Source organism: Oenanthe melanoleuca, chromosome 22, assembly GCF_029582105.1.
Source record: "Oenanthe melanoleuca isolate GR-GAL-2019-014 chromosome 22, OMel1.0, whole genome shotgun sequence".
Taxonomy (NCBI): domain Eukaryota; kingdom Metazoa; phylum Chordata; class Aves; order Passeriformes; family Muscicapidae; genus Oenanthe; species Oenanthe melanoleuca.
Window position 1 is genome coordinate 117,468 of NC_079355.1, and position 24,130 is coordinate 141,597.

A 24,130-nucleotide genomic window follows, 5' to 3' on the forward strand; every position below is an offset into this window, starting at 1 on the left:
GACGTAGTGTACCGTATCATACAATCTCACACCACACCGTGCCTTATCATGTGGCACAGCACGATGCAGCAGAGCACGATGCAGCCGTGGCATTGCGTGGTACCGCACAGCCTTGCATGGCGTGGTATGGCATTAAGTGGCGCTGCACGGCAGGGCAGGGCACGGCACGGCAGCGCACACCGCGCCGTGGCACGTTGTGGCCTGGCTCAGTGTCGCATGAGGCGGCTTGTCACGACACGGCAGCCGCGTCGCCGCACGCACCCACCGCGGCGGCCGCGACCACAGCAGGGGACGCGTTGTCACCGCCCCCTGCCCCCGCAGCCAATAGCGGAGCCAAAGCCGGCGCTTGGCTCTCTCCATTGGTCGGTTTGAAGAAGGCGGTGGCCAATAAAGGCGCGGGGGCCGGTGGGAGCGTCAGTTGCGGTGCCGCGGCTGGGATCGAGCGTCCGGGAGCGTCGGAGCTGGGTCTGAGTCTGAGGGGTCCCGGTGCTGGGGGGCGCGGGCGGCCTGGGGGCCTCTGGGGGCGGAGGAGAGCGGAGCTGTGAGACCCTGCGACGCGGGGGTGCTGCGACCTGCGGACCCTCAGGGGCGGGTACCTTGTGGGGAGGCCGCGATTCTGTGGGAGTGCTGCACTGGAGGCGGGCAAAGATGGACCTGTGGGGAGGGTGTCAGGGCGGCCTGGGGGGCTGCTGCGGCCTTGGTGGGCAGGCTGCGGGTGGGCAGTGTGGGTGGGGGTGTGTAAACCAGCGGGAGGTGCCCACAAAACGGGCCCGGGGGCGCGAGTTGGGAGGATTGGAAGTATTATGTTGGTGCGTCGTGCGTCGGACACGCTTTTGGGGAGCGAAGGTTTATTTTGTACTTGTACCTCCCTTTGTATAGAGTTTTACAAACTATCCCCTAGAGGTCAGTAACAAACTGTTACTCCGTAGTAATTGGTCAGTCCAGAGAAAGTGCAGTCTACGTGCAGGGAAGAGTTTTTTGTGAAATATCATTTTCATACTTCTACTGAGATGGTTGGTAATTGTTGAAACAGGTACAAGAAACAGTCTTAATCTGTAGAATTCTTTTGCAGGGAAACACGTTGTTTCTTGCCATTGCAGGACTTCTTTCTCACAAAGTTGGTAGCATTCTCACAGTTTATGTTGGATTAAGTCAGAATTCAGTCTGTGGGGCCTGTACAAGGCAAACGTGAGAGTTTGACTCAGAAGGACATGCTGGTCACAGTACACAGCAGTCCAAGAGAGCTCAAAAGGTCTCACTAAGGATTGCTGCTTACAGGAGCACAGGAGAATGTACTTTAGCAATAATAATTTTTCATCCTGGCTGCAATTCAGAGCTGTAACTTGCTTTGAAAACCACATCCCCAGGTCAAGGTCATGAGTTTCTGAGTCCAAATGGGGGGCATAGCAAAGATGGTTGAATAGACGGCAACGAGTCAAGTAGCTATTTTTCAAAGGAGTCTAGTTCGGTGTCCTGGTTTAGGACAAATTAGGGGAAGAATTTCTAAAAGGAGCTCTCTAAGAAACAAACTCTCCAAACTCCTCCCCCTCCCCCCACGGGGTTCAGGAAGGATTTCTGCAGAGGAGAAATGGAAAAAATTTGTTTATTTAGCAAACATACAGGAAAGAAAAAAAACCACTCCCCAACACAAGGGAAAAACCCAGCCACAGGTGATGCAGAAAAAACTTCACCCATCCGTGTGCAGGTACAGGCTCAGAATGTCTCCAGCACTGGGGGGGGGGGGGGGGGCAGAAAGACATATTTCTTGTCACGAACAGATGTCTGGGGATTTTTTTGATGTCCACTGGTATTCCTAGCTAATAAGGAAAATAAAGCGAAGAAAAAAAAAAAAAAAAGAGAAGTGGGAAAAAGTGAGAAAGCAGCAAAGCAAAACAACCAAGCCAAAAGCCGAGCAGAAGCAGCGGGGGGGGGAAAACGAGGGGGGCTTGCCAGCAGGCAGGCAGCAGCCGCTTGCGCCCAGGGGGAGGGACACCACCTGGCTAGACAAAACAAACCCTCCATGCATGAGCAGCACATATGATTTGGAAATACAGAGCACTATAACATCACCCCAGGACACCCTGACCAAGCTGTGCTGTCCTTGGAGCTGAAGGCTGTTTTGTCTTTCCACGTTCACAGGAGCAAGAAAGGTGATATGGAGTGTGCAGTAAAAGGTCCCAAGAGCATGGCAGGCAAGGAGCTAAATCCACACAGCACCCTGGATTCCCTCTTCAGAAGCCCTCAAATACATCCCAGGGAGCAGGAAGGCTGCAGACAGCAAACATCATGACTCTTCCTGCTTCCATGCAGACCAGTGGCAAGCTGTCACCTTCAGCCCCTGGTCAGCTAAACCCAGAAGGGAGCCAGAAGCCTGCACAGGAGACTGTCACTGCTGCAGCAGCTCAGGTGGGAAGTGACCACCCTCCTCCTGGAGCATTCTCTGAGTAAGGGGCTGCAGGACAGGCTGGTCTGGCACAACCTCGACCCACGAGCTTCCACATCCCTGCAGCAGTTGAGAACTGTTCAATCTGCTGCAGACAGTCTCAGGAAGGCAGGAGTCTCGGCCCACAGGCAAAATTCATCTGTAACATCAAGCCCGTTCTGGGTTCAAAAGGCAGAATTGGGAACCAGCAACCTCAGGAAGAGCCAGATGTGGATAAATTCAGGAAAACCCTGGCTTTACAAAATACAAGTATTGGAAATGGACCATTGCAGCTCTCTAGATGCCTTTCTGCTTCTACTAAGACAACTATGGTGAGGCAACCTGGCACAGCTCCAGGGGGAAGCCTTAAGCACCACAGGCAACCTCCCCCAGTGAGAAGATTTCCTAGCAAGCCTCCCACTTTGGGCAACCCCCAGGGGACTACAAATAAAACCAGCCTGAACCCAGGTGTCACTTTGCCATGGCCAAGGCCCACAGTTAAAGAGGGCGTGGACAGGAAAGTGGTGCTTCCTGGACACATAGAAGAAGGCCAAGGGACAGGTCACTCAAACCAGTCCTGCAGCTGGCTGCACAGCTCCAGCACTCATATAGTTGAGGATGGTTTGAGGATAGACCAGCCTAAACCAGAAGAGCAGAAGGCAAGTGGCATGCAGGCTGGGACCCCACCAGCTCCAGATCGTAGGTAAGTGGCAGCTCGGGCCACCTGGGTCCTGTCTCCAGGAAACAGCAGACTTTAAAGGGTTTGGGGCAGCACCATCCTGCTGAAAACAGAGTCCAAAGTCTCCTATGAGTGAAAGCTTGTTGGGAGGTTGATGCCCTGAAAAAGAAGGGGTTCAGGGTGATGTTGGATGGCACCCTGGGTTCCTCTGCCACTGATTCAGTAAGTGGAAGGAGAGTGTGTGGCCACTCTCCTGCTTTGGCCCCAAGGCTTATGCTTGAGAGCATTTTCCTTTCCCAGTGCAGAACTCAAGGGTTTTTCTGAGATAGATGTACTGATTCTTTTTAAGCAGCTGAAGTTGGCTAAAGGGAGATTGCATGGAAAAACAGCCAGCTCTTGCCAAGCTGCTGTCTGCTGGGTTGGTAACTGATCTCTTGGTCTTTGGACAGGAAACAGCTGGAGGAGTGGTTGATATCCAAAGGCAGGAAATACAAGCGGCCACCAATGTCACAGCTTCGAAAGCAGGACGTGATGCCATCCTCTAGAAAGATCAAAGCAAAAGAGAATCAAGAGAATCCAGAGCAGCACTGCCAAGCAACAAGCAACAGCATATTACCTGAGTGCCTGAAGCTCGTTGAGGAGGTGGGAATGGGAAAGGAGCTGCTTGAACGAGCTTCTCTCCTGGAGTGTGCCAGGGGATGAGGGCCATGTCCCTCCGGTAGCTAAGAGGGGTTGGGAACAAGTGTTCAGTTGACAGAGGGGAAACATAGGAAAATTAAAGCCCTCATAAAGTTATGGGTAGGCCAAAGGCATGCAGTGAGCTGTGCCAACCAGGAGAATAGAGAGGTACCCAGTTGAGGTAGAGACTGTTGTGGTTTAACCCCAGCCAGCAGCCAAGCCCCATGCAGCTGCTCATGCAGTCCATTGCTGCACTAGACTTCTCATTAGGAGTAGAAATGAGCCAAGACACACCCTTAATAATGTGAAAAAGGTCCCAGATTATTCCTCCTTATAGCTTAGTTGTGCTGACTGATTACAGCAAGCTCCTACTGTACAGTCTAACTGCAGACTGATTGCTGCTTATCTCCTGCTGTGCTATGACTGCAAGTATTGGTTTGCAGACTCCAAACACAGGTCTTCACCTAGCTCAGCTATGACTGCAGGCTCCAGCCTCATCAGACCCAGACTGACATCACAGCAGATCCTTTGCTAGCAGTAACTCTCTTCCTTGTTTTGTTCTTTGTGTCTCTCTGGATCATTCCTTCTCCTTCAGGGCTCCTCTACCTCCTCAAGGCTCTCTTTTTCCAGGGCCTCTTCCTCAGGGTCCTCCTTGATCAGCCAAGTCCACACCTTTTATCACCCTTATCTTTATAAGTCACAGCTGTGACCCATTAAGAGCCAGGCTGTTCCTCTTCTTTGGTAATTAGTACAGCCGTGACTTACCAGGGGCAAGGTTGCTTGCAATCCATTCTCCTACATCTTACCATCACTGTGTTTATCACAAATGCCAAGTACAGCCCCGTACCAACCACTGGGAAGGAAATCAATTCCACCCCAGCCAAAGCCAGCATGGCCCTTGTGTATGTCACTGACAGTGTCCTGGAACCTGGCAGTGCAGTCTGCAGCAGCAGCCCAGGCTGATTGAGCCAACTCAAGGTAGGTCCCTGGCGAGTGTCACAGCTCGAGGTACGGCCCTGGTGGGCAACAGTGGCTGGAAACACCGACCACTAGCCCTGCTCCAGGGTGTACTGCCCCCACTTAATGCCAGCACTGGAGTCTATCCTTTTACAGCCCTCTGGAATATACTAGACTCAATTATCCAAGGGGAAGACAGAGGCAGGACAGCTTTTATCTGCCATGGTTACGTAGGAGACTTGCAAACCCAGACTTTTGAGGCATTCCTCCTGGAGGGTGCTGGGAGCTGTGGTCAGGCACGGACTGCTTCCTGGTGCACACACTTGTCTGTGCCACGGACACCTCTCTTCAGGCCCTTACCCTTGTACTTGCAGGGTGTCCATGCGGAGGAGCTCTGGGCAGTGCTGTCCCTTGTGCCCCAGGCAGAGAAATTTGCCAGATTCTGGATCTGCCAAGCAAAGCTGCTGGCCCGGAGTGGCCCCTTTGATGTGTTGCAGCTGTACAGAGAAGCAGTCATTGCTGGGGCTGAGGTGAGTGGAGCACGCCAGCTCCGTCTGTTCCCTGCCTCTGCTCTGGAGGGTTTCCTCGAGTTCCAGGGGCCAGGTTTTGGAATGAGATAAAGCAGCACTATTCACTGGTGAAAAAGTCCTTTAGAGCTGCCAGTCCTATTCCATGCTGCAGAATGTGCCCATGCAGGGTGGGCACCTGGCCAGCTGTGTTGGGTGCTGATGGATCCCACTAGGTAAAGGGGAATCCTTCAGCCTCTTGCTGCTGCCCTCAGCACAGGGTGTTGTGGTGCAGCAAAAGCCTTTCCTCCTATTCAGCTGGAACTCTGGTCTCCTTTCCCAAGCCAGACCTGCCCTGACCCATGTTCTGCTTTTCCTGCAGCCAGTCGAGGAGCTCAGGGAAACTGTTCTCAGGACCTTGAAGGACGCAGGCCACACACTGGAAGGTAACCTGAGCGTGGTGGGGCTGACCGGAGCGTGGGCATGTGGGGGCTCCCTGGGGTTGCCGGCCGGGAAGCAACACGGTTTACAGTCTGTCCCAGCACCTCATGTCCCTCCTGAGGAGTGCTGTGGAAGTCTGGAATCCTGATGTGAAAAATGGGACGCTGTCACTCTGCCTGGCCTAGGGAGGGTCCTGGGCCAGCAAGCCTCTGCAGGCAGGCACCCTGCCCTGGTCCAGAGTGCCAAAGTGTAATCCCTCCCCAGCAGCTGTTCTCTGCAACTGCTTTGCCCTTTTCCTCTCCTGCCAGGAGAAGAGGCAGAGGAACCCATTCCTCAGGAGCCTAGGAAGTGTGGTCCAGGTGAGAGACAGCCCACAGCGTCGACTCCAGGCCTGGCAGGGAGGCCCATGACCTCCCTTCCCCTCTCAGTCAAGTTGCAGGTTACACCTGCATCCAGGTAAGGCTGAGCCTCCTGTTCTTGTAGCACACACCCTCCGTGCCAGTGGTCTTCTGCAGGGTTTACCCAAGGCTCTTGTCCTTTCCATAGAGCAAGGGACTTCCTGGAAGGCCCAGAAGTGAAATTTCTGACACCTGTGCGGCGCTCACTACGCATTGAGAGGGCTGGGAGTCACTACCCACAGTGGCTGAAGGACCATGACCCTGTGGTGTCGTCCCTCAGTGAAATCCTGGATGCTGAGGAGGACACTTGTTTCCTTTTCCGGAGAAACATGGCTTTGCCAGAAGTGACAGAGCTGGGGGGTTTGAGTTCATATCCCCTCTAGAGGTCCTGAGGGGTTCCCAGCAGGGACAGGCTGCCTGCCCACCATGCTGCCTGGTACTCACTCGCCTGACTGCTCTTGCTCCCCTCAGATGGAGAGGGGAGGGGGTGGCACCCAAGAAGCTTGTTTGAAATATCAAAAATCTGTTTTAAGTTCTGCTTTTTGTTTTAAATATCTAAAATCTGTTTTTAATTTGGTTTTAAATTTTGTGTTTTAAATATCTAAATTCGGTTTTAAATTGTTTTAAATATCTAAATTCGGTTTTACATTCTGTTTTAAATATCTGAATTCTAAAATCTAAATTCTGTTTCAAATATATTAAAATTTGCAGTAGAGATGTGTGTGGCCTAGTGAGTGGTGTGGAGACACCAGCAATATCCCCTGGAGCTGTGTCCCCCAGCATTGCCCTCAGGTCCTCTGCCTTGACACACACTCTGGTTTTCCTGCTGTAGAATAGTAAGTTGGACTGCAATGTTCCAGGCGCCTCCCAGTGTTTGGAAACAGTGTCCTGAGCGATTTGCTCTGTGCCCTACCTGGACAGTATCTGTGTGTCCCCTACTGAGAGGCATATATGCAGACCCGGTGTCTGGAGGCGCAGGTGGTAGCAATGGCTCTGCCTGAGGGACCTGCAGTGCCCCACAGCTTCTGTGCAGACCCTGAGACTGACAGCAACACCAAGGGTTGCAGAGGACCTTGCAGCAGGCCAGGCCCCCAACTCCTGGACGTGGTTGGGGTCTGGGAACAGATGAGCCCTTTATGTGCACTCAGGCCCCATCTGCAGCTGTCCCTGCACTTGGAGCAGGCAGTGGCACAAGGTACCAGGTGAGAGGCTGGCAAGGGGATTGGCAGAGTGATTTGTTTGCAGCACATTTCTGTGAACAGTGACCATATAGAGCCCAGCAAGCAGTGGTCCTGGCCCCATTACCCTCTTTTGCCTCCTCTCTCCTTCACGATGCACCCAACCCCAGCCTTGGCTCAGCATCTCCACTGAGTCATGGATGCTGGCAGGAGTCTAGGAGCAGTGTGCCAGAGTTCTGGCACAGGGCTGGCTCCACTCTGTGCAGCGCTGCTGGTCTGGCCCCCTCTTCTGTAGAGGTGGGGATAGCTCGAGGCCACCACCTTCTCCCCAGGGGCTTGTGCTTGTCCCAGCTGCTGGACAAGGATTTGGGAACTACCCTTCACCCTCACCTCTCAGGTGCAGGAACAAAGCAGTTTTCCTTTAAAACAGCCAATTTTATATCTCTGCAGTGCCAGGAGTTTTTTGAGTATCTTTTATAAATAGAAAAGGTAGGAAAAAGAAGAGTGGGACAGCAGGTGAAGGGGGTTCCACTGGAACAGCTGTCACCTTCACAGCCCCACCCCCTCCACCCAGCATTGCAGTGCTTAGGGCAGGCCCAGAGGCTAAAGGAGCAGGAGCTGCTGGGTCCCCAACTGCTGCGGTGGGGTTTACAGTAACACTGCAGCAGTGGCACTGCCTGTGCACCCTGGTGGTGGATGGCCCTAGGCGAGCATTGAGCTGGTGGGAGAGATATGAGTTAAAGGGGCACCAGGCAGATATGAATTAAAGAGTCAGAAGCTAGCAGGCTGTGGGGCAGGGCGCTCTCCTGACTCTGGGCATAGTCAGGAGAAGGTTCCAACTGCCCAGGGACAGGTGTGACAGGGGCCATGAGTCAGGGCTACCAGCCATCCTGTGGCCACCAGAGGTGGTAGCTGGCCATGTGTGGCTTCCATCTGGCAGTGCCAGAGGTCCAGGGCCACTGAATGCCCTCCTGTAGTCCTGGCCCCGGGCATGGCAGCAGTTGGAGGGGGGGGTGTGCTCAGGCTTCTCCATCATCTTCCTCCTCCCCACTCGAGTCCTGAGGGACCTGAGACAGTGCAGAAGGGACTCAGCGGGGACAGGAACCCCTAGTGCATCAGGGTGGCAGGACGCCCGTGTCCTTGTGCCCCTCTGTTCCCTGCCACCCACCTGCTGGCCAGGGTCACCATGCTGGGCCAGCCCGGGAGGAAGGGCAGTGACCGCGTCCCCCGAGTCCGGGCGAGAGTGCTCCACTGTTGACTCATGGGCCATCTGCAGGGGCGGGGTGGAGAAGGCTCCCAGAGAGAGGCTGGCACCAGCCAGCCAAGGGGTTGGGTGCCCACCCAACACCTCTATCAGCCTCATGCCCCCCTCAGGCAGGGAGGAAACTGAGGCACACTGGGTGGCCAGCAGGGACTGGGGGCTGCATACCAGGACAGGGGGTGCCCGGAAGAGGTAGCTGAAGGGGTAATAGAGGAAGTTGATGAAGGAGGCAGCGTAGAGGTCTGCGTAGCGCATCAGCTGGTTGGCAAAGAGTGTCTGACGTGAGCCACAGCGGAAGAGGCTGCCCATCTTCCCATAGCACATGTCCATCTCATGCGTGACTTTCTGTGGGTGCAGCAGGACAGTCAGGGCACCCAACGGCCCCTGGGGGGCCCCCATGGAGGCAGTTGTGGCAGGGGGGTGAGCTGAGCTGTGTGTCAGCTGCGATAGTGCCCTGGGTGTCACCTGGATCCGACGCTTGATAGAGCTGATGTCTGGGCGCTCACTACTGCCACTGTCCAAGTGCCTGGAATGGAACAGGCCAGGCTAAGGGCTCACCTGGAGGGTTCCCCACAGGTGCTCCCACCCCTGCCTGTCTCCCACCCGAACCAACTCACTGGTACAGCTCGGCCAGGAAGAGATCCAGGCTCCGCAGCTCCTCAAACAGCTCTGCAAGGGCAACAGGGCCAGCATGACCAACAGAGGGTCAGGGCATGGCCCACTGAGGCATTTTTGCCATTGAGGGGTGTAGGAGGCTCTGGGCCACCTCCCCTTGCATGGCAAAGTCTGTGTCCCCAACCCAGCACTGCTCACCACTCTTCTCCGTCCAGACCTGCAGTTCACGGGCCAGCTCAGGCACCACCAGAAAGGTGCGCCAGCCCTGCCTCTTCTTAGATTTGAGGATGTCCCCAAAGATGTGGTCCCCCATGTAGAGGATGTCTTTGCCCTTCACACCCAGGAGGTCACACACCATATCTGAGGAGCCTGTGACAGCCAGGGGTCAAGGTGAGGGGGTGGTCATGTCCCCCTATGCTGCCCACAGAGCCCAGACAGAGCCCAGCTGGGCGCTTACCACCAGAGTAGACAGCACAGTGCTGCAGGGGGCCAGTGTACGTGCCAATGCGCAGCTTCCCTGTGTCCTGCAGGACAAGAGGACCCCGGGATGGGGACACTGTTGTCTGTGCCTGCTTGGTGTCCAACCAGCTGTGAATCTACCTTAGTGCCTGAATAGTGCCCACCACCCCAGCTAGCCCTGCAGCAGGGGAGAGGTCCCCACCGTGTCGACTTGGCGCAGGACAGTGCCCTCAGCAAAGAAGAGGGGCTTGCGGGTGTCCACCACAATCAGATCGAAATAGGACCTCCAGGGGCGCTGTGGGACGTCAGCCTGTGGATGCCGGAGAGGGGGTCAACTAGAGGATGCTGATGGACACCCTGCAGCCCTCACCCAGCCCACACGGGGACAGACTCACCTTGTCCTCATTGCTGAAGTCAAACAGGTAGGACATGATGGCCTGCAAGGACATCTGGCATCATCACTGCTGCCCCCAGGGAAGGCAGACCCTGCCTGTGGTTCAGCACATCCCCTCTGCCTCCCCCATCTGGGGCAGGCTGGGCCTGGTGGTGGGGGACATGGACATCCCCTACTCACATCAGTGTAGGTGTAGTCACTGTTGGTGGCCAGGAAGATCTTCCCCACCTCCTTCATGCGGCTCAGCAGCAGTGGCACACGGGGCTAGTGAGGGGCAAGTCAGTGGAGGGGAGCACGGGGTGGGGCACAAGGAATTGGCTGCAGGGACAGAGTAGGGAGGGGCCCACAGGGGTCTGTACAACTCACATCCTTCACCACATATTTCTCCAGGTTCTCTAGCGTCTTCTCCTTGAGGCAGCCCTGCAGAAGGGATGGGATGTGGCTGGCCAAAATCTCCCAGGCTGTGCATGTGGGAAAACCCCAGCACTCGCAGCACCCACCACGAGCAGCCCCTGCCCATTGCACCCACAGAGAGGTGGACATGGTCCATGGCCTCGCGCACATCCTGGAACATGCTGCGGAAGGACATGAAGAGGTTCCCATGCTTGTAGCCGGTGTCACAGCTGCAACAGTCAGGAAGGGAGGAGGTGAAGGGGCTGCCCTGCCCCCAGTATTTAACCCCTGTCCAATCCGATATCAAGCCCCCCACCCACCACCTCCCTCTTACTTGACATATCTGGAGCAGTTGGTGAAAAAGTCCACAAGACAGGCATAGAGGTGGGCCTCTGTAGGGGAGGGGGCTGTGAGATGGGGTGCAGGACAGGACAGCAACCCAGGGTGGTGGGAGCGCTAGGACAATGAGGTGTTCTCACTCACCTGTGAGGTTGAAGAGGGTGTTGAGGATGTGGAAGCGCTTCATGTCATCCCTCTGGATGAACTTGTTGGGGTAATAGTGGAGGATTTCGGCTCTGGGGAGGGAGCATGGAGCTGCACTCCACCCTGAGGGATCCCAAATTTCCCCTTGCCCCAGGGCTGGTGAATTCGCAGACTCACCCCTTGAGGAAGCGGAAGCCATGGGCACAGACCAGCAGGTTCCCATGGGAATCCACCTTCAGCAGGTTCCCGTACAGGGCATCAAACACCAGCCCCCTGCACCACACAGCTGTCAGTGGATGGGGGACTCACTTCCCCTCCCATCTCTGGGAGCCCCTCCACAAACTGACCGGGTGGGGAAGGTGGGGTCATATTTGTAGGCAAGGATCTCAGGAGGGTACCCGATGGCAACAAGGTGCTCCAGCAACAGGGTGAAGGCCAGCTCCTCGTAGTCAGGGGACTTGTACACTGCAGGGGGAAAGGGGGATATGGGCAGGGGCTGGGGGAATCCCACCACTAACCCCCTCCGCCTTAGGGCCCCCCCCAAAACGCACTGGCCAAGGTGTAGTCCATGTCAAAGCCAAAGCATTTGATCTTCTCCAGCGCCAGGCTCCGGTTGACAAAGATCCTGGGGGTGACCACGGGACGAGTTACAGGGTAAGGAGAGGTTTAGGGCTGCGGGTGGCACAGAGGAAGAGATGGGGTCGTGTTTCCCTATGCCAGTCGCTGGTCAGTGCTCTGGGAGGGCTGTGTGAACATCCTAGCCCAGGGCCCCCACAGCAAGTTACTGGAGCAGAAAAACGGGCAGGGGAGCTGGAAATGGAGCTGGAGGAAGGAAGGGGGCAGAGGGTGTGCAGCGCAGGTAGGGGGGATAGTGACCCCCTGTTTGGACCTACTCTACATGACACCCAGAGCCTCTGCCCCCTCCCGATACGACAAATATCTCTCCCGTACCTGAATCCTGGGGCCCTTTCTTCGGGTCCTCCTCCCCTCCCCGTGTGCTCTCCCCACCTGTCCTTCCCCAAGCCCTCGCCCCGCATCCCCAAGTCCTGCTGCCTCCGTTGCCCGCCAGTCCCCCTGCAGTCCTCAGCCCACCGGTGCTGGCAGTCCCTCCGCAGGGTCTGCGGGTCGCCCTGCCCCGGGCCCCGGGCCGCCGCCGGGCCCCGCTGTCCCTCGCTGCCCATCGCCACCGCCTCCGGCCGCCGCCTCCGGCCGCCGCCGCTTTAACGGGGCCTTGCGGAACCGCCCCTCCGCGGCCACCGGCCGGGCCCGGCCCCGCCTCGGGCAGCACAGCCGGACGGAGCCGGGGCAGCCCGAGGCGGTGACCCCCAAGTGGGGCAGTCATCCCCCGCATGCGGTGCGGACACCTCCTCACGCGTGGGCACTGCACGCGGGGGCGCTCCCCCTGCCCTCCCCGGACGGCGCTCCCCGCTCCCCGGCCGTGCTGCCCCCGTCTCCCCCCCGGGCTCGGAGCCTTGGGCTGCTGTTTGCCGAGCGGCGCCGCTGGCAGCGGGAAGCGCCCGACGGCAAATCATTAACCGGGGTCAGGGACCGACCTCGCCGCCGCCCCAAAGCCGCCCCGATGGGAGCGCATCCGCCCGGCCCCGCACCACGGGGAGATGGGGACAGGATGGAGCACCCACGTCCCGTGGAACACAGCGACCCCCGCCCCACGGGCTGCGCTAGCCGTCCCCACGCAGCACATAAAGCACCGCTGGAAACCTACGTGTGTCGGACCAGCCCCCAGCCCTCCCGGCTACCCCCACCGAGATTCTTGCGACACCCAGGGGCCGCTGACGTGGGGACCTGGGACCGGCCTTGACCCAGGCAGGAGGGAGCATCCCACGGCCCATGGAGGAGCAGCGCAGAGGCTGTGGAGGGACGGACACACGGCCAGACACACACACACCCCCACGCAGGGGATGGGGCTGACGACGGGGGCAGGAGCCGTCCCCAGGTGCAAGGCTGCGATAACCCCTGCGCAGGGCTGGTTACAGGCCCTCTCCTGATACAGGCTCTTATCTTTGTCCCCAGCTCCCTCCTGGGGCACAGGGCCAAGGCAGGGAGAGTTATGGGGCAGTACCCGGTCCCCACCGTGTCCCAAATCCCCAGAACCACAGACAGCACTGGCATACGAAGGAAATCTTTATTATGTCCGAGGTAGCAGCAGTGATGGGGGCCAGAGGGCAGCCCCCAGGGCCCCCGAGCAGGATGGTGTCCACAGCACTACGGCAATGGAGGCAAAGCTGAACACAGCACAGCCTGCAAGAGGAGTACCCCAAGCCCTTTGTTCCAGGGCAGGCAAGGACCAACCTGTCCTTCCCCCAAGAAATCACTACCAGGGGAGCAGTAGAAGTGAGAAACTGGCACCCAGTAACTGCTTATCTACAGCTACAGCAGATCAAGGGGGGCACCTGGGGGCAGATACGGCCCTGGCAGCACACCCCACACAATGTTAGCGCCAAGATAGTTATATTAAAAAAAAAAAAAAAAAAAAGATACTTCAGTGACAGCACTATGCGCAGATGGGCGCAGCCACCACCCCACAGCAGGCAGCCTCAGTGGCTCCTCGAGGGAGGACAGCAGTGGGAAGCAGGAGCAGTGGGAGCCCTGGTGCCCTCATCCCTTTAGGACAGCAAACTTGAAGACAGCCATGATGGCAGCGCTAATGAGGCCAGAGATGGGAACAGTGACAAACCACGCCATGAAGATGTTTCGGAAGAGGCGCCAGTCCACTGAGACCACTGAGCCCACCTGCCCAAGGAGTAAGGGCACAGCTCAGCACCAGAGCAGGCATCTGCACCCCCCAGACATGAACTTCTTCATCTCCCAGGCCAGAGCCTGGGCCCTGCTCCGGCCTGTGGGGACCTCAGAGCACAAGCAGGGAGTGCAGGACAAGGAGCTGCCACTCCAGAGGGGTGACAGGACCAGGACCCCGTGACACTTGGGTTCCCATGGTTTCTTGGCAGAGCCTAGGGGACCATAAAAGGGGTTTTGTTCTCCCATCATCTCCCTAGTGTCCCAGGGACCCACCCCGTGGCTGGACAGCCGCTGCCACCTCACATTGAGATGCAAGTGGCAGAGCTGGGAGCTGACAGTGGCCAGCGGCCCAGAGTGGGGCCTCCCACACAGCTCAGTCCAACAAGCAGCAAGATTCAGGAACACTGCGCACCCTGTGCCAAAGCCACCCCCCCACTACCCCTCCTACCTTGCAGTGGGTTGTGCTGATTGGGAGGCCAACATTGGAGGCAATGACCACCGTCAGCGCTGATGCCAGCTCAATGCTGAAGCCACTGCAGAGACAGAAAGCAGATCAGAATTGGGGCACTAGATACCCCAAAAACCCAGTGGGCTCAAGACAGCACAGCTTGGCTCTCCAGACCCCTGGCTGAACCCCCCAGGATGCAACAGGGTGCTGGAGCCACACACACCCCAGTTCCACCACTGAAACCTCCAAAAGAGAAGGGAGTGGCTCCTGGAGCAGAGTGCAGCTCTCAGGCTGCCTGGAACCTCCACTCTACTCCATGGTAGCCCTTACCTGGATGGTGTGATGGGAGTCAGGTCCTTTCCCATTGTCTGGATGACTCTCCTTCCCCAGACCCACAAGCCAATGCAAATCCCTGCACCCCCATAGAGAAGCAGCCAGATGGGAGTTGCCATCTTGGTAGCCACATCGCCCGTCTGATAGACCAGGAAGAGTGCAACCAGGGGTCCAATGGCATTGCTGGAAGAGAAAGGGAATCTGGTCTAGAGGCCCTGAGGCTCTTGGCAAGATAAAATATTAACTGGATAGCGATAGAACTGAAGTGTTCAAGGCCAAGTTGGATGGTGCATGGAGCAATCTGGTCAAGGGAATATGTCCATGGCAGGGGGTTGGAACAATGTGGGATTTAAGGTCCCTTCCACCCCAAACTGTTTTGTGATTCCACGATTCCATGAGCACTAGCCCCAGCTAGCAGCCTCCCTGGCTCCCACTAACTCCACTGACCTGACATCATTGCCACCATGAGCGAAGGAGCCAAAGCAGGCCGTGAGGATCTGCAGGAACTGGAAGAGTAGGGACACCTCAGGCTTATCCTGCTCATGCCACTCTTCCAGGGACCTACTGCTGCCCTTGCGGTCACTGGCACCCAGCTCTGCCTGGGCTGTGTTCAGGTCCACATCTGCAGCTGGGTGTGCATCTGCCACCGCGTTGCAGTAGCTCGTGTAGCTGTCCATGCGGACCCTCTTCTTAGTGTCCACCACAGACCAGCTCAGCTTCTCCCCGTCCTCGCTGTCCCTGGCACGCAGGGAGTCCAGGGGCATGCCACAGATGGCCATGGTGTAGGAGGTATAGCTGTTATTGCGCCGCAGGGGCTTGTCCCCCGAGTCCCCCATGCAGTCCCCCATCTTGGCTAGATGCAGCTTGTGCAGCAGCTCCTTGTAGAGACCAGAGTCCTTGTGCACAGTGTGGTACTGGTACTGCCCACCTGAGCCCAGCTGGTGGCCCACTGCCTGGCTCAGGTGGACCAGGTTGCCATTGGGCAGCCGCACAGCTCCTGCCAGCAGGGACAGGAGGTGGAGGGGTTAGCACCAAGGGTTGCCTGGGTTGGGGAGGTCTAACCACCTGCATCGCACCCTGCTACTCACCACTGTCAATGCTGGTTTCCTTCAGGTCAAGGCTGGGAAGCTTCTCCTGCTCCGGAGACTCCTCCAGCTCCCCCAGGTTGAAGGAGACCATCCTCTCCTCCACCACTGCCCGGAGGGGGACGGCCGACCCTGCGTCGGCAGCGGGGCCCTTGGCATCACCCAGGGGCATCTTGGCCTCCTCTTGCTCCTCCTTTGGGCAAACGTTCTTCTCCATCAAGGGGCTTTCAGAAGGACTTGATTTTATCTCTCCTGTGAAGAGGGGCAGCCACTATCAACCCCCTTTCCACCACTGCACCCAATGCCAGCAGCAAGCCTACACACCTTGCCACTTAGATTTATGGCAGCCAAATAAAATTTACAGCTCCTCCCCATCCTGAACTTTGGAAACTGCTGGACAGTCAGACCTTGTCCCAGGCACAACAGCCAAACCATCTAAGCCAACTCATCTCCTATTTTTAGGCACCCCCACCCACACTGGGTGTGGTGAACACCATTATGAGGCTTTTATGTCAGTAATGTCTAGTGCAGAGGTTCCTCTTTGGGCCATGTTTGTCCCATCCCTGTGGGCAGTGGGATACTCTGGACCCACTCCTGGACAGCTTATGACCCCTGAAGCTGACAGAAAGGCGCCCAGAAGAGCCCAGCTCCTCTACCAGCCCAGCAGCTCCAGACTGGGCTCCTCTCCAGCTTCCACTGGTGAATGACAAACCCAAACAGGAGTTTGCCCCCACCTCCCAAAGGCAGCCTGGTTTCCTGTCCATTCTGGGAAGCCAAACCAGCAGCACCCAGCGGTGGAAGCTGAGGCTGTTCCTCCGCCTCTAACAGGAAAAGCATGTTTTCTCCAGGTGAAAACATGAGGTCAGCTCCTTCAGACAACAACCAAAACCACCTTCTTGTCATAAACATGACCATTTCCCTGTCACTTTGTTTGCCTCAAGGGCTGGATTGTGGCATCAGCCCTTCATCCTGGCATCCAGTCCCAGCAGGACTGTCTCCCCCTGCATGCCCACCTCCTCCCAGGGATGCTGTGGGCAGGTAGGGAGCATGTCTGCCAGGCAGAAGAGCCCACCTCGCCTCACAGGCAGGAATTAAACAGCTGGAAGGTTGTCAAGAGCAGCCATAAAGCTGTTAGTCACACCCCAATTACACCAGCACAGCAAGGACATCCCCTCATCACCAACTCCCAAGGCCCCAGCTTGCACACATCATTGATATTCAGGACCACATGCAGTTCCAAGCACTGCTCTGGAGGCAGAGCTCAGGGCTGATCTTTTGGATGTCTTTCAATAGAGTGTTTTGGGTTGTGGTTTTTTGTTTTTTTTTTTTTTTTTGCTACAGGGAAACTATTTCATCAGCTTTAAACTTGTGATCTGCATCAGCCAGGCCAAGGATTGCTCAGCAGGTATGAGAAGATTAGAGGTTACAACAGGCACATTGTCTCTTGCCTTCTTTCTCGTCTATTAGAGTGGGACAAGCTGTCTGACACTGCCCAAAGCTCCAGGAGAGATCACCCCACAGATCAGTCAGCGCCAGACACTGCTCAGCAGCAGAACAGCTGCTTCTGGGGGGCTGTGGGTGCCTGGGCTGGGAACAGGCAGAGCCCAGCGTGGTGAGTGCCCCAGTGATTCGGAGCAGGTTAAATCCTGAGGATTCTGTTAATAACAGCCCCACAGCTAACGGGATCCCCCACTGGGAAGAGAAGCGGGTGAGGCAGAGCGTGCCCTTCCCCGAGGAACGCAGTACTTACGGTCGATTTTCTTCTTCATTCTCGGACATACAACGAACCAGACGACGAGAGCACAGACAACAGCACTCCCCGCCGAAATTAGGAGGATACCCCACAGAGGAAGTTTGTCAAAGCCCAGCACTAGGAAATAAAACAACGGATCTTTGAAAACCTCTGGGCAAAACCCTCCTCAATATATGACTTTGGTTTTCCCAGGCACAGGGACTCCATCACCTGCAACAGCCCTGAGCTAACCCACCTGCCAGGGAAAAACACTACTGGGAAGGCATCACTGACCACGCCGGGACCCCAGGTATACTCTCTGAGCCCCACGGGTCATATCCCCACCAGCAGCTGGCCATTCACAGGCCCTGCCCCCAGGCAAACCCTGTACACAGTGGTGCCTGAACCCAGGCTCCACATAACTCGTCTCTTCATTTGCTGCAATGTCAAAGGAAAAAACACCTCCCAGCGTGGCTGCTGCAGTGCCAGCGCTGCTTCTCTGCTCTGGAGAGGACACGGAAGCTTGGGCTGCTCCCCCTGGAGCACCAGTCCCTCCAGCTGCTGGGGAGGGCAGCTCTTCTGCTCCAGGAGTCAATGGAAATTTAGCCTTCATGGCATCTGAGGTGATACATGACCCACTTAGGAGCATTCTCACAGGCAGCCTGACTTTGAGCAGAGGTCTGGCATCACGCAACCCCAGGCAGGGCATCAGGTGCTTGTGACAATCCAAACCCTGCTTTTGTTGCTGCAGCCAGTGACTTAGTGCTCCTGAAGGGGTCCAGACACCTCTCCCAGGCACAGGTCTGCCTGCAAACCCTGTGCTCGAGCAACCTAGAGCTCACTCAGCAGTTCAGGACTCTGGATAAACACAGATTTGGACATGCTAAAAAAATCAAGTGATTTTGGAGCAGCCCCAGTGCCCCCAGCAGCACCACTGCAGGCCTGTCCTCCTCTCTCCCATGTCAGAGAGCCCAGGGAAGGGGAAGCTGACATCCCTCCAAAAAATTTTCCAGCCACTGTTTACAGAGCAAACCCTGCCAGAGCCAGCACTGCCTGCCCGCATCCCACCTCCACAACAGGAAACCCACGCTCACACCAAAAAACAGCTCAGGCCAACTCATCCCAGCAAAAAATGGAGGTGACAGAGCCTCTGGCTCCACGGGCAAATCCGGCTGTCCCTGCTGAGCCCTTTCAGTCCTGCTCATGATCTGTCCCCTGCAATCCAGCATCTTAGTTTGGCTTTTCCAACTGAAGCTCAGACTCTGCAGCACATGGGCCAGCTCTTCTTGACATGAGTAATTAGCTTGATTTTAGGGACAGGATGAACCAGGAGGCTCAGCCCCATTCCCTGCTCCTGGCCCCACCACCGGCAGCCTGAGGAGTCTCTTCAGCAGTCAGCAGATACCTGAGTTTTAGCACAGGTAAGAGAAGGGAAGGGGAAGTCATGTTATTGGCCAGTCCTGGGAAGTCTAAGGAGAAAGGTCTGGAGGAGTTTAGTTTGAGCAGGTCTCTTTGGTTGGGCAACTACCTAGCCCAGACAGCGCAGGCTAGCCTGCCGCTTTCCGTAACCGGCACAGGCCAGCCGCCTTCTAGGAGATCTCAGCCCTGTAAAGCAAAAAAGGGGTAAATCGTGCATTTAATGGAAGCTTTAGAAAGAATTTCAAAATTCAGGTTCATGCATTCTGCTGTGCACTTACAGGGCGCCCCAGTGTACATGATGGAGAAGAGGTTGATTCCCACCGTGCAAGCGTAGAAGACGGGCAAAGCTCGCAGGCCATTGGGAACAGGATCTGCCTGGAAAAGAGATCACTGCTGTAGAGAGGTAGACAGGGGGGCTGTGTAGCAGCCAATGAGCAGCTTAGCAACAGATTCTTTCCAGAAGGGGTTTGTACCCTCAGTCACCTACAGATGACAGCTCCCAACAGCCTTTGTTTACTGCAGGAACAACCCACAGACAAATGCCCCCAGCTGGGAGGGGGCACAACAGGGTCCCACAGGGCTCCCCAGAGAGCTAGGGCAGGCCCAGCCAAGGGTTCCAGCACTCCCAAGCCTGGAAGAACTCATCTCTACTTGCCTTCTGAACCCATTCTCTGGCTCTCCAAACTGCCACCTCTACTTATGTTTTTGTTTCAATTCCCCAAGAACTTTCAAAGCTTTTACCCTTTCCAGCTGACTTAAACAACAAAAAAACCAAAAAAAAAACAAAAAAAAAACAAAAAAAAAAAAAACCAAAAAAAACCAAAACAAAAAATCCATTACTCACAAAGGAGCTTATGTGACCACATACCTGGCAGCAAGGACCTCACCTCAGCAGCAGGAGTGTTTAATCCCCACTGCTTGCCCAGCAATTGGGATTTGGCATCAGGACAAGCACACCATGTCTTCCTGAATGCCAAGCAGCACTGAGCAACTGGATTGTTCAGCACCAGAATGGAGTGTGACAGGGCCAGCCCCATTTTGGGAGGCTGGTTACACAAGGTTACTGTGACAGTAGTGACGCTGAGCTGTTTTAAAGGGCTGCCAGTGATAAGATCTTAACATCTGAATCATAAAACTTAAAGGAATTTAACCTCTGATAGGCAGAGGAAAGTGCTGGAGTTTCTCTGCATAGCTGGGTGGAAGCAATGTGGTTTCCCCAGCTCCAGGAAGAATTCTGTCCCTCCCACCACCTTCACCTGCAGCCTACCCCAAGGAAAAAAATCCTTACACCAGGATTTTGGAAAAAAACTCAACTGACAGCTCAGGTCTTATCAGTTCTGGGTTACTTCACTACTGGGAAACAGGGCTGGTCCTGCTGAAGACAGGCAGGACAACTCCCATGTTTCAGAGAGGAGGGGATGCCCCAAAACCTTCCAGGTCCACTGTGAAGTGGCCACAGGCCCCATTTTCTCAGCTCTTCCACTCCCCAAGGTGCCAACACACACTCCAGAAAGTGCCAGGAGAAGCCCTGGTGACCCTAAGCCAACCAACAAGTCCACTGAGAGCAGCCAAAAGCCCCAAAGTGTCAGAAAACAGGGCACATAGCCCTTACCTTACAGAGGATGAACCTCTGGACGAGGAAGAACAGGACAGCAGACATGATGCCCGAAAGAAGGGGTGAGATGAACCAGGACAACACTAGAAAGTGGGAGGCACAATCAGCATCCTGCTGCTGGAAAAGGAAGCCCAGGGACACACGGGGTCTCCACTGCTGGGGTGATTCTGCCAGCAGGACTTACCAATCTTCAGCAACTCAGACCACTTGACACCGTCTTGCCCTATGGCCACCAGTGAGAAGCCAATGGTGGCTCCAACAATGCAGTGGGTACCAGAAATGGGGAGCTTCAAGAACGAAGCTATCAGCTGCCACACAGCAGATCCTGGAGGAGAAGCAGCCTTCTAAGAAAGACCATCACCAGAGCACCTGGGACATGCCACCCCCACACTGTGACCTCCCTGCTCCTTACCAGTCATGGCGCTGATCGAACCTGCCATCAGCTCCTGTGTGGAGTTGTACATCTGTACATCAATCAGACCCTTCCGGATGGTCTCACTGACCTTGGCTCCCAGCAGGACAGAGCCCACCGTCTCAAAGATGCTGGCCAGGATGCAGGCCTGCCGCAGGGTCACCACCCCCGAGCCCACAGCCGTGCCGAAGGAGTTGGCCACATCGTTTGCACCAACAGAGAAGGCCAGGACGAAGGCAATGATGAAGCCCAGGACCAGCATCCAGAGGAAGTCAGACATAGGGGCGGTGGGCACCACGGGGGGCGATTCCATGGCGGGGGCGGGGCGATGGGTTAATAAATTAGGTATAAAATTAAATAGAGGGATCGCTATAGGGCTCGGGGCGGCTGCGACGCCCTACGGGCCCGTCGGTCGCAGGGGCTGGGGGCTGGGTGCCGCGGCATGGTCCGCGCCTCTCTTCATCCTGCGGGAAGGACAGAGCGTAACAGGATGAGCACCGGATACCGGCCCTTCCCGCCGCCGGTAACGGCCGCTCCCGCGCGCGCCACCGCCCCCTCCCGCCGCCATGTGTGTCCGCCCCGCCCGCCAGCTCCGCTCGCCGGCCGGGCCGCGCTGCGCTAACCGGGAATCCCCAGCTGCGGTGGCGCCTCGCTGCCGCTCCGGCCCCGCTCCGCGCTCCGCTCACGGCGCAGCCCGCCCGGGTCCGTCCGCCCGCCCCCGCCGCCCGACTGACGCGGCCACGGCGCCCGGCGCGCTTTAACACCGCCCTCCGTGCCCACGTGACTGAAACCCCGCCCCGGCGCCGGGGCCCGGCACAGCCCTCGCTGTCCATTGGCCCGCTCGCCGAGGGAAGGGGCGGGGCCGCGCCGCCATTGGGCCGCGCCGAGCACAGACCGGAGCTCAGCCCCGCCCCTCCGCGCGGGCACCGCGCCTGAGAACCACGTGCGCGCTCGGTGTCCCGCGGGGTGGAGGCGCGGGCACCGGCACCGGCACCGGCACCGGCACCGGCACCGACACCGGAGCGGAGCGGCATAGCCCGGCCCGGCCCTGCCCGACACTGGGCTGACTCGACTCTGGCACGGCCCAGCACTGGTGTGGCACATCCCGACCCAGATGTGTGCTCTGCCCTGGTGTTGTCTAGCTCAGCCCTGCACGGCTGTGGCCTTGACGAGGTTCCCGCACATCTGGCAGGGCTTGGCACTCATGTGGGCTCTGCTCCAGTGTGGCACGGGCACAGGCCAGCACATGTGAGGGCCCAGGCTGGGCTTCAGCGCAGCCTGACACACTTTGGCATGGGTGTAGGTCTGGCGATCTTGTGGAATGGCTCTGCTCAGCTCCAGCATGACCAGCCTGTGCCAGGCACAGCACCAGTGCAGGCAGGCACTGAGCTGCTGACCACTGGGCCGGCATTCCAGCTCTGAACTGACATGGGCCTTGTGCCCGCACTGGTGGAGACCAGCACCCAGAACAGCCCCAACCCAGGGGTACCCACTGGCCACACATGGGGACTGAAATCAGGATCAACCATGGCACCAGCATCCACAGCTGAGTGGTGGCAGCTCAGGGGAACCTGCAAGGTCCCAGGAGATTACTGGGAGGTCCTGCTGGGTTTCCCTCAGCACCCCCAGCCTGGGTGACACAGGCAGGGGTGACCCCCTGCCCACGGCTAGTGTGCAGCCCTCTGTGAACATGTGTGCACACAGCCCCATGTGCACATGCACATGCTGGGGGCACACGTGTGCCCTGAGCAGGGTGAGCTGCAGTGCCCATTCCTGTCTTGGGATGATCATTGCCCAGCAGGAACCATGGCTCAGTGGTCAGAGGCCACAGGCAGCCCCAGGGCAGCGGGTCAGCCGGCACAGGAAGCTGGAGTGTCTTGCCAGGGGTTGTGCCACTGCACGGATCAGTGCCTGAGGGCTGGCCACAGCTGGGCCATTGCACACCATCCCGTCATGGGGACACTAGTGACAAGGGGCTGCAAATGGCACCGGGTGCGGGGAGGAAGTGGCCAGGGTGCCCCAGCCCTGCTGCATCACTGCCCCTGCGTCACCCGGCCAGAGTCCGTCCTGTGTCCCCATGGGCCCTGTGTCCCGGGCCACGTGCAGCACTGGGTGTGCAGAGCCACAGCACAGGCTGGGCCTGGCGGGTAAGGAGGGACGTGGACCTGGAGCCTGCAGACCTCTTGCCACTCTCAGCTCTCCAAAGCAGTAGCAAGGGTGTGTGTGACCCCACACCTTTAGGCTGTCCCCACTCCACATTCCTGTCACCACTGGGTGTCCCCAATTGCCCTTGGTTTGAGAGCTGGGGAGGAAACTGTGGCAGGAGTCCCTGGATGAAGATGGGAGGATTCACGTTCTGGACCCCCAGGTCCCATAAACCTGTATCCCCAAAGCTGAGAAGGGATCCAGGTGTGACTACACCCCTGCAGTGGTAGAGGCAGGTCTGGGGAGCAGTGCTGGGCATGCAGGGTGCAGCAACAGGTACATGGGGTGCAGCACTGAGTATGTGTGATGCAGCACCAAACGGGGCACAGCACAAAGTGTGCAGGCGTGTGGCCAAGTGTGGAAGGGTGTAGCACTGAGCAAAAGGGAGTTCAGAGTCTTGCACATGTGGAGCAACATTGATCACATGGGTGCAGAACTGAATAGATGGGGTGCAGAGCCAAGGATGTGCTGGGAAGGAGCAGGATGGGTGGCCCCTTCAAGATGCCCCCTGGACAATTTTGGACATTGCAGATTCCCAGCACTGGGAGGGGATCCTTATACCTTTGTCAGCTTCAATCCTACAGTGAGCCCCACTCCTGAACAGTGGGACTGTGACACTGGAGGGAGGCACTTAAAGCAGTGAGGCAGCACTCTGGGAGCTGCTGGGAAATGCCTTGGGAAACACACCAGTCTGTGGTAATCTCACATACAGACCCAGGGGATACATCCCCCCCAGTCCCCAGCCCAGTAGCGCCAGTAAGTCTGTAAGTCCTGCATTGGGAGCCTTTGATGGATCCTGAGCCTGCCCCAAAATCCACCTGCTTGGCATCAGCACTCCCAGTCCTGGTGCTGGCTTTGAACTGCAGGATCCTGCACATGCCCTGGTGTTCAACAGCATCACTGGGCATCCCAGTACTTGTTCACACACTATGGACCTCTTAAGTGTCACCAGCAGTCTCCAGAAACCCCCAGAACAGCAGCAGTTTGTGCCCCTGCCTACCCAGGCTCCATTCCTGACTGATCCTCTTATTTCATGTTGTCCTACTCTGTTGTTAATTGGTAATAAATTAAAATTAATTTTCCTGAGTCAAGTGTTTTGCCCATGACTTAACTGTTGAATGATCTCTCTCTCCTTACCTCACCCCAAAAGCTGCTCCATTGCTCACACCTCTGCCACGTGTGCCTACATCACCCCTCCCAGTAGCACCAACTGGGCACTGTAAGTGCAGTCGTGTTCCATGAGAACTTACTCCATCCAGA

At 57.0% G+C, this 24,130-nt stretch overlaps 3 protein-coding genes across 8 annotated transcripts; 1 reads left to right on the top strand and 2 right to left on the bottom strand.

Moving 5' to 3' along the window:
- The first annotated feature begins 71 nt into the window (after window positions 1-71).
- On the top strand, window positions 72-6,653 carry CKAP2L (cytoskeleton associated protein 2 like). 3 transcript variants are annotated; one of them, XM_056508762.1, is made up of 7 exons: window positions 72-465; window positions 2,140-3,125; window positions 3,551-3,743; window positions 5,111-5,266; window positions 5,625-5,688; window positions 5,992-6,139; window positions 6,230-6,653. In XM_056508762.1, the coding sequence occupies exons 2-7, from the start codon at window positions 2,752-2,754 to the stop codon at window positions 6,462-6,464; spliced, it is 1,170 nt and encodes a 389-aa protein (XP_056364737.1). In that variant the 5' UTR covers window positions 72-465; window positions 2,140-2,751; the 3' UTR covers window positions 6,465-6,653. The 3 variants fall into 3 exon arrangements, with proteins under 3 accessions (XP_056364737.1, XP_056364735.1, XP_056364738.1); XM_056508760.1 differs by having other exon boundaries at window positions 76-592; XM_056508763.1 differs by lacking the exon at window positions 72-465 and adding an exon at window positions 1,612-1,705.
- SLC20A1 (solute carrier family 20 member 1) lies at window positions 1,586-21,402 on the bottom strand. Of its 3 annotated transcripts, none has more exons than XM_056508755.1 (11): window positions 21,289-21,402; window positions 20,666-21,129; window positions 20,438-20,578; window positions 20,251-20,336; window positions 18,917-19,013; window positions 17,238-17,357; window positions 15,491-15,739; window positions 14,850-15,399; window positions 14,400-14,585; window positions 14,070-14,154; window positions 1,586-1,817 (listed from the first exon to the last, which is right to left on the bottom strand). In XM_056508755.1, the coding sequence occupies exons 2-11, from the start codon at window positions 20,976-20,978 to the stop codon at window positions 1,608-1,610; spliced, it is 2,037 nt and encodes a 678-aa protein (XP_056364730.1). In that variant the 5' UTR covers window positions 20,979-21,129; window positions 21,289-21,402; the 3' UTR covers window positions 1,586-1,607. The 3 variants fall into 3 exon arrangements, with proteins under 3 accessions (XP_056364730.1, XP_056364732.1, XP_056364731.1); XM_056508757.1 differs by lacking the exon at window positions 1,586-1,817 and adding an exon at window positions 12,989-13,615; XM_056508756.1 differs by lacking the exon at window positions 1,586-1,817 and adding an exon at window positions 12,989-13,615 and having other exon boundaries at window positions 14,050-14,154.
- LOC130262012 (cytosolic purine 5'-nucleotidase-like) lies at window positions 7,674-12,230 on the bottom strand. Of its 2 annotated transcripts, XM_056508759.1 has the most exons (18): window positions 11,957-12,068; window positions 11,416-11,489; window positions 11,212-11,329; window positions 11,042-11,137; window positions 10,865-10,956; window positions 10,716-10,773; window positions 10,518-10,611; window positions 10,355-10,408; window positions 10,169-10,252; window positions 9,990-10,031; window positions 9,797-9,904; window positions 9,593-9,659; window positions 9,334-9,504; window positions 9,138-9,189; window positions 8,986-9,046; window positions 8,689-8,865; window positions 8,428-8,529; window positions 7,674-8,326 (listed from the first exon to the last, which is right to left on the bottom strand). In XM_056508759.1, the coding sequence occupies exons 1-18, from the start codon at window positions 12,043-12,045 to the stop codon at window positions 8,279-8,281; spliced, it is 1,587 nt and encodes a 528-aa protein (XP_056364734.1). In that variant the 5' UTR covers window positions 12,046-12,068; the 3' UTR covers window positions 7,674-8,278. The 2 variants fall into 2 exon arrangements, with proteins under 2 accessions (XP_056364734.1, XP_056364733.1); XM_056508758.1 differs by lacking the exon at window positions 11,416-11,489 and having other exon boundaries at window positions 11,957-12,230.
- Window positions 21,403-24,130: the final 2,728 nt, after the last annotated feature.

Coding starts and splice junctions, on each gene's coding strand:
- CKAP2L (XM_056508762.1), top strand. CDS start 2,752: ATGGTGAGGCAACCTGGCACAGCTCCAGGGGGAAGCCTTAAGCACCAC. Junction 3,126..3,550: donor CCACCAGCTCCAGATCGTAG/GTAAGTGGCAGC, acceptor GTCTTTGGACAG/GAAACAGCTGGAGGAGTGGT. Junction 6,140..6,229: donor CAGGTTACACCTGCATCCAG/GTAAGGCTGAGC, acceptor TCCTTTCCATAG/AGCAAGGGACTTCCTGGAAG.
- LOC130262012 (XM_056508758.1), bottom strand. CDS start 12,215: ATGCGGGGGATGACTGCCCCACTTGGGGGTCACCGCCTCGGGCTGCCC. Junction 10,253..10,354: donor AGAAATATGTGGTGAAGGAT/GTGAGTTGTACA, acceptor GCCCCTCACTAG/CCCCGTGTGCCACTGCTGCT. Junction 9,505..9,592: donor CTGTGCTGTCTACTCTGGTG/GTAAGCGCCCAG, acceptor TGGCTGTCACAG/GCTCCTCAGATATGGTGTGT.
- SLC20A1 (XM_056508755.1), bottom strand. CDS start 20,978: ATGGAATCGCCCCCCGTGGTGCCCACCGCCCCTATGTCTGACTTCCTC. Junction 20,337..20,437: donor GTCTGAGTTGCTGAAGATTG/GTAAGTCCTGCT, acceptor CCCACTTTCTAG/TGTTGTCCTGGTTCATCTCA. Junction 14,155..14,399: donor ACTCCCATCACACCATCCAG/GTAAGGGCTACC, acceptor CTGTCTCTGCAG/TGGCTTCAGCATTGAGCTGG.